We start from the raw sequence: 11,007 nt of genomic DNA, 5'->3' as shown, positions 1-11,007 counted from the left end.
GTGTCAGATCAAAGTTTGGACAAACACAGCAGGTCTCAATAAAGTAACGATAAACATTAGATTTCATCCTCAGGTGGTGAGATAGTGATTCTGGAGACAGAACGGACATGTCATAGAATGAGTGAGCGGCAGAACAGAGTGTGTCTGTGCAAAAGGTGGCGGGCCCACTGAAAGTTTCTGTTAGCGCTGCTCTCGTAGCCTGAAAATAACGTGCAAGGGCTGTGGAACCACATGTGTCAACCCAGTAACACATTCAACATGATTTGCAGGAACGCTAAAAACAGAACGCTTTTCCTCTCACACAGGAAAAAAAAAAACGTGCGAGCATGTTTTTGGGAACTAGACATTTCAGTCTCCCTTTCAGTCTCATGTCTCTGAAACAGCAAAGGGTGCAGACAAAAAAAAAAAAAAAACGAACATTTTAACCGACTTTTAAAAAGTACTAAATGAAAATGGCTTCAATGTGACAAACCTGCTGTGGCATGAAAATGCTGCGACCAGACGACCCTGTAATGCGAACACTTGCTTGCAACAGGAAACGACCTGGTTTTTGAGGTTTGGAGTGAGTTTTCAATATTTTCAGTGTCCCACATATAGTTTTTTTGGCCTTTTCACTGACTAGAACTGAGCAGCACATGATCCTGGGCGATAATAATAACTTTTTGGGGCTTTTATCTGCGAGGCAGCGAGGCATAGATGCAGCAGATACTTGCACTTCCCTTCTTACTCTCTGTCCCTGTACAGAAACACACACACATACATGCATGTTGAGGGGATGAACAGGAACTCACATAGAGCCCCAGCTGTGTGCGCTGATGAATGTTTATTTAATCATGTTTCTGACTACTCTTTCTGAAAGATAAAAGAAGTCGTTAGAGACGCTCCTGAACAAGATTTTGTTTTTTAATAGAATGATTCACAAAGTTCCTAGCAGCAGACGTGAAGTCGAAGAGGCTTTGTGAGTAAGCAGGTGTGTGACCTATGCAGCGATGCGCTGATCTGCCTTGTTCCTGAACTCTTTATCTCCAGAAGTGTTGAAACCGTCTGATGGCAAGCTCTTCTTAGGAAACTCTTACACATCCTATTTCAGTTTCCTTTCACATCTTATTTCTGACTGCTATCTGGAGAACAGCGATAGGCTGCTCTGAATAAGTCCACTGCCTTTTTTTTACATTTTAACCCTTTACCTAAACACAAAATGTAACTTTTTAACCATTAACATGATAATTCCAGTAGATTTTGAAGGAGAAAAGCGGCTCGCGCCGCTTTTCTCCTTCAAAATCTACTGGAATTATCATGTTAACTGCTTGAAAGTTAAAGTAAGTAAAAAAAAAACATGAAAATTGTGCTTACTGCTCTGCTTTAACTTCCTAAAACATGGCAGATAAAATCTTTTTTTTTTTGCCTAAGTAGCCAAAATGTAACAATCTTACTAAAACCACCCATAGGAGACTCGAGCTGACATGCGGCTCAAACACGAATCCTCCCTTCATCCTCAGCTTCACCATCGCATTCCCTGGCTTGATGTTGACAAATTCAAATCAAGGCCACATTAGCTATTCCTTAAGATTTGTTTCATTAATGACATGCCATGGATCAAAGAGGCTTTTTTTTTACCTTCCTGCCAATGACCTAAATGTGTCTCTTTGCAACATTAACTACATTTTTTGACTTAAATGAGCCAATTTATCCCACAGGATGTCCTCAGGATTTAATGTTTTGATTTCTATTCATGTTTTTATTTTTAAAGCATACATTTTGAATGAGGTTGTCTGTGTGTGTGGTTAGTGACGCTGCCTCGTACCTTTGTCCCCCCGGTTGTTCTGCTGGTGGGCAGAGCTAGCTGACAGGTCCTCAGGGACAGCCATGGGCTCCTCTGCCTCTTCAGACGCTTCGTTGGCTGGGGGGCTGTCCCTGCCTGGAGGAGGTAGATGCAGAAACAAACAGCCATCACCACGCAGTCCACGTCTTTTTGTCAAAGAGAGCAAAATTACCTGCAAGTGAGCCCATTGTGTCTATTTGCTGCTCTCTACAACTCTATCAGGTGGAATGTAAGCTTTTACCTGGCATCTGGGCAATCTCCTGGGCCTCCTCTGTCTCCATGCGGTGTAAGTACTCTAATGGGAGAGAGGTGGAGATGTAAATGTGTGTAAGTTTAATCAAATGTAGGCAGAGGAAACAGCATTATAAAAGGCTTGAGTGGAGTAAAGGCTGTACATCTCAGCGTGACTCCGTCACCTCTGTGAGATCGGTCTTGTCACAAACGCAGTCGCATCCCTGTCCCCCATATTACATTACAAAGAATTACAGACATTTTCATTACGGCTCTGACAGAGAAACGGAGCTCGGACCGGGCCCCGGTTCCTGCTGCTAGCCGGGAACGGCCTTTCAGACCGCATTTGTTATTTATTGTTAATTTCCTGCCACGTAATCATCCCAAAATGCAAACTGACTGCCGCAAAATTAAGCAGAAAATTAACTGGCCTTGGGGTCAGCGGGGATGCGAGTGTCTGCCGTGCCCGGCTGATTGACGCTCGTGTTCTCTCTAATTTACTGAGCACGCATCACTGAGCCCGTGGCCTGAGCGCAGACGTCAGCGAGCTGCCGTCAGAGGAAACGGCTGGAAGGGAAAAAAATTCAAGGCAGAGAAGCTTATTGGGAGACGAGGCCAGAAATTGGATGCAACAGGAAGGTATACGGAGTAGAAAAGAGGCCAAAGGACAGAGAAGCTCTTCTTATTTATCCATTTTTTCAGAAAGATGAGGCAGTGCAGTCCAAAGCAATCCTCTGGCCAGAGTTACACATCTGAGGAGTCACCAATGCTCTTGGCCCCATTAATAATGGATCGCCCTCAAGCCTGCAGCAGATGGGCCCGACAGCCTCAGCCCCAGCTCCTCCACTTCAAGAAGCCCATCGTGGGGCCGCTGCCCGGTCCAAGAAGCCACACAGGGAGAAGTGAAGCTCCTGAAAATAGCGAAACAAGCCCAAGGGAGAAGGGGAACCTAGGCCTTCCTGTTTTACAGACAGATGGCTCCACGCATTTGGAACAAATAGTGGGAAGCAACAAGGCGGTTCTGTCGCAACGCAGCTTTCTGCAGGAGCCTGCAGGACGCAAGTGTGAAGGCAGAAAGAGGGGGGCCAAAGGTCACTGGTGCATATGATTGGACCGCTCCTCTGCAGCATCTGGAGTTTGGAGGTCAGGGAGATGTATTCTCTCGTTTGTGCTTGAGTTTTTGTGAGAGGAAACACGGATGTGTCGACGGGTTTGACTAAAATAAAACAGGGTTCCGACGCTCTGCCACAAACCCACTACGTATGTGGAAAGAAAAGTGCATGTAGAGTATTCAGGAAGTCGCTGTCATCTTCAACAGTGTCACTGTTTTGTTCACACATTTCTGTCTTTTCACTTTTCTGACAAAAACACTCTTTTCAAAATTAATAAATTAAATGTATCTGTAATTTTTTAATTGCTAACACGATCAATATAATTCCAGTAGATTTTGAAGGAGAAAAGCGGCGTGAGCCGCTTTTCTCCTTCAAAATCTACTGGAATTATATTGATCGTCTTAACAGCTGAAAAGTTACACTATACTAAAGATTTAATGTTTAGGCATCCCCAGCAACACCTCAGGTGTTAAAGGGTTCAAAATATCACTTTGAGCTGTAGCACTGTGTGAAAAGTGCTTTAATAAAAACATTTTATGTGAAAGCTCAGGATGTCTTAAACTGGACTGTTCACCGAGTGTGAAGTTTGTTTGGGGAGGCTTTTAGGCTTAGCTGTTTAGATGAGTTGAAACCGACTCAGAAGATCTTCTGTCAGATGAGTTTGAGCGCTTGTGTTAAGGTCAAGGCCCAAGGGCCGGATTCGGCCGGGGAGTTAGGGATGCCAGGATTAGCCGTCAGTAGTCAACGAATAATTTAATAGTCGATAAGTCGTAACTTTATATTAAATTGAGTTGGAGTGTAGTAAAGTTGAAAATTATAATGGCATTATGCTAGCTTTTTTGGACTATTTTGTCATTTATTAAGATTTTTTGGCTAATATGGAGTTTAGCTAATATTTCAGCTGCATGCTAGCTGTTTTGGCTAACTTAGGCTTTTTTCCATTCTTTTTAGGCTATTTTTGGTATTTAGCTAATATTGTAGGTGCATGCTAGCTGTTTTGGCCAATTTAATCTTGTTTCTGTTTTTAGGCTATTTTGGAGTTTAGCTAATAATTTAGCTGCATGCTAGCTGTTTAGGCTAACTTAGGGTTTTTTCCCATTTTTTTAGGTTAATTTTGCATTTAACATCTTAGTTGGCTATCGGTTTCAGCGTTTTCAGCTATTAGCTTCAGCAATTTCATCTATCAATTTTAGCATCTTCAGTTGCCAAATTCAGCTTACAGCATTCACACAAGCATTATTGCAGGTAATTCTATATATCTAGTTTTTAGTTAGTTTAAAGCTATTGATGGTTGAGATGTGTGCTTTAATTGGAAAAAATAATTGGTGATTAGTCAACTATTAAAATAATCGTTTGTGGCAGCTCTACCAGGAGTAATTATATCCGGACCCACCAGATCATTTTATTCTATTCTTTTTAAGCCCTTTGTTCCTTTGTGCTGGTAACATATTGAAGCAACACTACAATTATGGAGGTTAAGAGATCAGGTGTTATGATCTATGACTTTCTTTTTGGAACACACACTGAGTTTTACATCACAAGTGTGTCATCATCCTCTCCCTCCCTCCCACTCATGGTGCATAAAAGAAACAACCATAACCGGATAAAATAACTAAGGGCAAAAAAAGGTTAGATGATAAAATACATAACAACAAAAATGTATTGATTTGATTTGCTTTTGCTAAACAGCACAGATTTTATTTTTATTTCCAGGCTTTGTATGTTCATATTTGGATCATTTTAACAAATCTTTTGGGTTATTTTTAAGTGTAATTATTCATATAAAACGAAACAAAAGTAAAGATTTTTTTTTTAATGTTTAGTTCATTTCTAACTTGTATAACTTTAAAAATATATATATTTTCATGGAAACTAAAATACTGAAAGTGATTTAAGGTTTAAGTGTACTTATTCTGGAATAATCCTGCTTTTATTCATATTTACATTAAACAGATACGTTTTTAAAGTTTCAAAATTTTAGTTTTAGTGTTCAATAAATGTTTATCCTGTTCAGCCCACAACCTAAGGTGTGTTTTGGATTTTGGCCCCCTGTGCGATTGAGTTTGACAGCCCTGAGTTCGAGGACGGTCCACCAGTGAGGCCTTCTCATTGCTGTTTGACCTCATGAACGTGCTTCTGGAAGAACGGGCACAAGAAAGCTCTGCCGATCACACAGCAGAACTTTCAGAGCGGACTATCCATGAATGAAAACTTAAGAAATATAAGTTATATGTTTTTAAATCAATGAAGTCCAACAGTGTATATCAGACTTTAAATCAAATTAAATTTGGATAATTTCTGTTTGTATCACTTTTGTGAACTGGAGGACACGAACAGGAGGAGGAGGAGGTGGAATCTTTCAGTCAGCGAGGAAGAAGAAAACCTCTGACACCGGGCTCGGGTGGGGGCTGGAACACTTTTACTCAGAGTCAAGTGTTGAGATGCAGGAAGAGGCTTGTGGGCTGACATCTTCTCCATCTTCCTCCTGTGTTTGCTGTGCTGTGCTCGGGGAGGGGGAGGGGAAGGGGGGGTGGAGGCGTCTGCTCACAGTGAGATGCAAAGGCTCCACCATGGAGCAGGGTGGAGATGAGAAAAAACCGTTAACAGATACCGAGGACCGCGCCAGAAGAAAAGGATCGGGAGGAAGCTCGAACATTTGGTTTATGATCAGAATTCTAAAAACAACAACAAAAAAAAGTTATCCAGAAAAAAGTTGATAGTTTCTTAAGAAAATGTAAATAAAACACTCAGAAATGTTTTAAGGCAAGGAGACTTTGGAAGGGTGGCAAAACGGTGGAATCATTACAAATGAAAGGATCAAAAATATCTATTTTTAAGCCCTTAATGCCTGTTGTTGCTCCAAAATCTACTTTAAAATAGTTTTATCAGTACTATTATTGTCATTTTATCTAAGGCTGATGAAAATTCCTCTCAAGATCCACATTGCTGCATTCTCTACAGATATTTTAAGTGCATCCTAGACTAAATGTTGTTTTTGGTCACACTATTAACTGTAACCTTACCAAGAAAAGAGGTCAGCACCATGTATTTAGAAATTATGTCACTTTTTACATTTTAAATATTGCTTTTATTTTTTTTTAAATGCTTAAAGAAGCTTGAACTTATCATTTTTGTCAATAATTATACAAATATTGACTCAAAAATTGGAGGGCCCCCCGTAGCTCCGCCCCTGTGTTCACAGTATATCAGGTGGATTTTTTAGAATCTGCAGGGGCCGCACCGAAAGTTTCAGACAACAGACTAAATAATGAAACTATCTAAAGCAATAGTTCCACTCCTCCCGGGAGGAAGACCTAACGAACCTTTGCGCGCCTTTTTTTCTTGACGTCAAGCAGAAAGAGACGATCCACTGCAAAGGCGCGTGCGTGGTCACCGCGCTCGTACGGAGATCCTCATCAGTAATTCATGAAATCTATGTGCAGATAGTGTTAGCAGATGAGGGGAGAGTTAAGGTGAGGAGAAGTTTCCTTCATTTGCATCTGACACACTTCACTACTCTGCCATTCAGACAGCACAATCATTTTAATAACTGTCTGAGCCCTCCACCCCCATCACGCACACTCACGGGCGCACACGCACACTTTTGTTTCTACTGACAAGAAAGATGATGTATCTGGAGACAGCTTTGCATCAGTTTCGGTAACTTCTCCTTCCACTTCAGCTTTGACAAAGTCCTTTTTGTTCTTTTCTTCAGCCTTAGAACAGACGCGTTTTTTCAACTTTAAAAAAAGGATATGCGTAAAAGTATTTTTTTTTTACATTTCAGTAAAATTAATTTAAAAAGAAACAGAAAAGAATAGGTAAATATTCAAGTTCGTTTTAGTTTAAACCCTCTCCGTTAAAAACTCAATTAACCACATTAATTAAAATTAATAATAATAAAAAAAAAAACTTTAACTCCATCAAGAGAAAGTGGAGCGGGTGATTGCGCAAAGGTTTCTGAACAGTAAGAAATTGTTTTAATACAAGGTTTGACCTTAAAAAAACATGTTTTCCTTTTCAGTGTCGGCGGGTCGGCGCTCACTTCCCACAAAAGTGTAAAAAAGTTTCTATATTTCTACCGTTTCTTATAATATTTTAAGCAAACGTTTAAATTAAATCGATGGAAAATATGTGAGCTGTAATTAAAATAAATATTTATTCATTTCAGAAGCTTTTTTTGATTCTGCTGTAAAGGATTTCCTGGTTAAGGAATGCTGAATATTTCCAATTCTGCGCAAATACTTGTCCTCTTTTTTGATTTTAATGTTGTTGTTTTTTTAGTTAACTTTGACGCACATGTGGGATAAAGTTTTCCGAGTGCGCACATCTGTCGCAACAGGTGCAACCGGAAGACTCAACCTGTCTTAAAGACGTAAAAATGACATTCTGGTGAAACTAACGGTTCTGAAAGTCAAACTATTTTTTATTCAAATTAACTTGATTTCTAATCTGCCGGATTTACGCGCGCGACTCCAAACGAAAATGATCCACATTTCCTTTAAATATTTAGTTGAAATAATAATAATAAAAAATATGAAAAAGTTGATTTGTTTGTTTTTATTTTGTTGAATTTAATATCTGCGCGTAAACCGGTGTAAACCCGGGCTAAATGACGCGCACTGAGCGGGATGCTGCTGCGCACCTGCTCCGGGGCTGGAAGGAAAGTCCTTTCCAGGAAAGTCCTCATTTTCCCTCTAAATCTTAAGAGTTGATATTTGAGGTCTGACCTTCAGCCTCGGAGTTCAGACTAACCTGGAGCGCGCGGCAGACGTCACGTTACCTGCTATTCCTTGAGTTTGCAGTATGAAGTTCTTCCAACTGTCCCCGGCTCCATGTGCAGAAGGTCGCAGCGCGGCGGCCCCATGGAGCTGCGCCCTGAGTCCCTCCCCTCTCCACTGCACTTCCTCGTTCCAGCCCAACATGACTATGCCTCTGAGCTTGGCTGAGGCATTTTGCTTGCTTTTATCCACAGTCTGCAGCGGGGAGTCGAGCCACTCAACCCCTGGCACTTGCTTTGTGCCGTGCCAATAAAAGCTGACACCCAGTAGACCATTACTGGCAACCATGCATGAGATGGGATGTGGCGAGGAGTGGCCCATTCATTGCTTATTTATTTCATTCACACCAAGGAAACTCATTTGGGGGGAGGGGGGTGGCTTACCTATGGACTGCTCCTCTTCTGTCACCTGTTCTGAAAGTGTTTTCCTTTCTAAGAGAATTAATTCCCTTCATCCACTTGACTTTAATCAGTCGTTGATGTCCCGCTGCAAACATTTCTCTGATTGTTTGGGAGGGCTTTTTTGATGTTATTATCACAGAAATCCTGCAGAACACCAGATGAGCATTTGTTTACAGAACTGTGGTTTCCCTTCAGGTATACCATCAACTCCCAACATAGTTTCAGAGATAGGCGTTTGGCCAAAATGCCAATTGTTCTCAGGACTCCCTGGAGATGATACTAAATAGAACCGGTTCCACAAATGCAGAACCAGGAGCTTCTGTTCTTCTTTGATCCGGGGAAACTTTAGGTTTTTCAACAATAGTATTTATTAGGAGAGTAACGACTCATTGATGAAGTAATTTCTATTTCTACGATCTGACCAGATCGATCCGTTGAATCAAATCGACCTATCCCGTTAAAACATCGTTTCAAAATGGGATAAACCAAAAATCAAATCAATATTTGAATATCCCATTTGCATTGAGGGACGGTAGGTTCATTTTACTATGACATAAAAATGACCAAGAGCCATCACAGAGAGGACAACACTGGTTGATTTTTTGGTTAAAGATGTCATGGATCAATTTTAGGTCAGTGAATTGTATCGTTCAAGATAAACCAATATCGACTCTAAATCGGATCAACCACAAATTATGATCTAAATCATTCTTTAACTGATTTGGTGCATCCCTATTTATTACATGTGCAAATCTGAACGTCATGGTTTAACGTTAATAAAAGCATTTCAACCTAAAAGTTCAGCAGTTTATTTTACCAAACATGAGGATGAAGGCTGATTTTCCCACAATCCCACTGCCATGTGGCCCCAAAGAGCGCTCTTATCTCAGGAGAAGCTGTGTGAGCTGGATTGCTGAGTCACCTTTGGTGGGACTCTGCTCTTATCTCCCAAGAAGCACAACATTCAGACAGTTGGTTGCAAAAGGAGGAACTCTGGGCAGGAGCGCCGTGGCCTACCATGTATTCACTTGCGCCAACATTTACAGACTTCCTCAAAAGCTGAGGGGTCGCCTGTGGGGGTCAGTTCTGCAGAGCGTGGGGAAAAGCTGCCGTGGGCGCCTGATGAGGAGGGATTGGGACTGACATGACTCAGCTGAAAACTCTCCCACTCTGAGACACAGCAGACTCAAAGACCAAAGCTAAAACCTGCTAATATTAATCATCACCAAACTGCAAAGTACTAAAGGTCGCCTGGAAACAGATCGCTTTAAAGCAACATTTGAAATGATGCTAAAACTTCAACTAACGCTTGGTTCCCTCAAGCGAATCCACAGCCTGAAGCCAGCCATGTTGCTATAATTAATACCATTACCTTGCATGTTTCAAAACATCATTAAACAGTGTAGCCAGTTGACTTGTGAACAATAGAGCTGGGAGGCTTCTTATTTCATGGATCTTTAGGCAGTATTCACAGTTTCTCATTCGGAAGCACGAGGAGCATGTAGGCCTTAATTAGTTTCAACGCCTTAATAAGTCAAAGACACTCACCGCTGATAATCACATTAAACAGTCCAATTTATCTATAAAGTCAATTGAAAACTGAAAATCTCCCTTTCTTTAGGAATGCATTACGCTGTGAGGATGTCAGAGTAAATTAAATTCCCTTCTGCACACTAAAGCATCAATTTTCTTATGGTAATTATCTTCTGGAATAGACGTGTCACTGGAAGGACTCAGGCATGCTTGACATTTAGCCTTTTTATAGAGAGGCAATGAGTAAAAATTAAGATGAGAAATAAGGAAATTAATCTCCAGCCCAGGCAGGCATTGAGCGATCCTGGAGGATAATGCTGAAATCAATCATGATGTTTGTGAGCCTGTTTTGTAAAGAGACCAGTGATGAGAGTCAGACCACAGGCAAACTGAAAATGAGGAGGAGGAGGAAGAGCTTACGAGGAACAGTAGAAGCTCAGCTTTACCAGCTTTTTTTTTACTTTGAAGCAACTGGGGGTCTGAGGGGATTTCAACGCTACATTTTAGTGGGAAGTCGGGAGTCTCCTTCAGAAATTTAAGAAATGAAATAAATGAAATATTGTAAATTTTACAGAATTTGACCTTATAAAATAAGATGCTACTTTATGGTGCTATATTATGGTAAAAAAAATGTGTTTTTGCAGTTCTTCTTTAGTAATTTATCACTGTAAAAAGAAATGTGTTTGTTGGTAAACTGAATTGCTAGATGTTGTGTTTTTAACAAGAATTTGTAGTATAATTAAATGTTTTGACAGTTAAATTAAGCTGTATTTTTACATTATTAAATATAATGTTGGATAATTTACAATGGAAAGCTTTAAATTTTACATGCAATTACTGTTAAAATACTAGTAAGGACATTAGGGACAACATATAATATGGTGAACAATTATTTAACTGGATACTTATCAAATATGTAAAAATTTCTGGTTTAAACATTAATAACTTTAAGGAAGTTCCCCATTAATCAAACTGTCATTTTCTTTTATACAGTAAAAATCGCAAACATTTCTTAACAGTGTAGATGTGCTGCTGTTTTTACAGAAAGCAAAATAAACATTAATCAGAGCAAGCAATATCTGTTGGTGATCAAATCTAAATAAAAAATATATTACAAAGAGACCAAA

The 11,007-nt window shown here is 40.2% G+C and overlaps 1 protein-coding gene across 1 annotated transcript; it reads right to left on the bottom strand.

Annotated features, from left to right (window-relative positions):
* Positions 1-1,804: 1,804 nt before the first annotated feature.
* LOC112162205 (zinc finger protein 84) lies at positions 1,805-8,560 on the bottom strand (the record flags this gene model as incomplete). The annotated part of the gene is given in 3 exon segments (XM_024297943.2): positions 1,805-1,918; positions 2,064-2,117; positions 7,949-8,560. Coding segments are annotated over 3 exon segments (487 nt in total), but the record flags the coding sequence as incomplete, so codon positions are not given.
* Positions 8,561-11,007: the final 2,447 nt, after the last annotated feature.

The sequence above is a fragment of the Oryzias melastigma genome, linkage group LG15, assembly GCF_002922805.2.
Source record: "Oryzias melastigma strain HK-1 linkage group LG15, ASM292280v2, whole genome shotgun sequence".
Lineage (NCBI taxonomy): Eukaryota > Metazoa > Chordata > Actinopteri > Beloniformes > Adrianichthyidae > Oryzias > Oryzias melastigma.
This window is presented reverse-complemented; position numbering and strand designations above follow the sequence as displayed.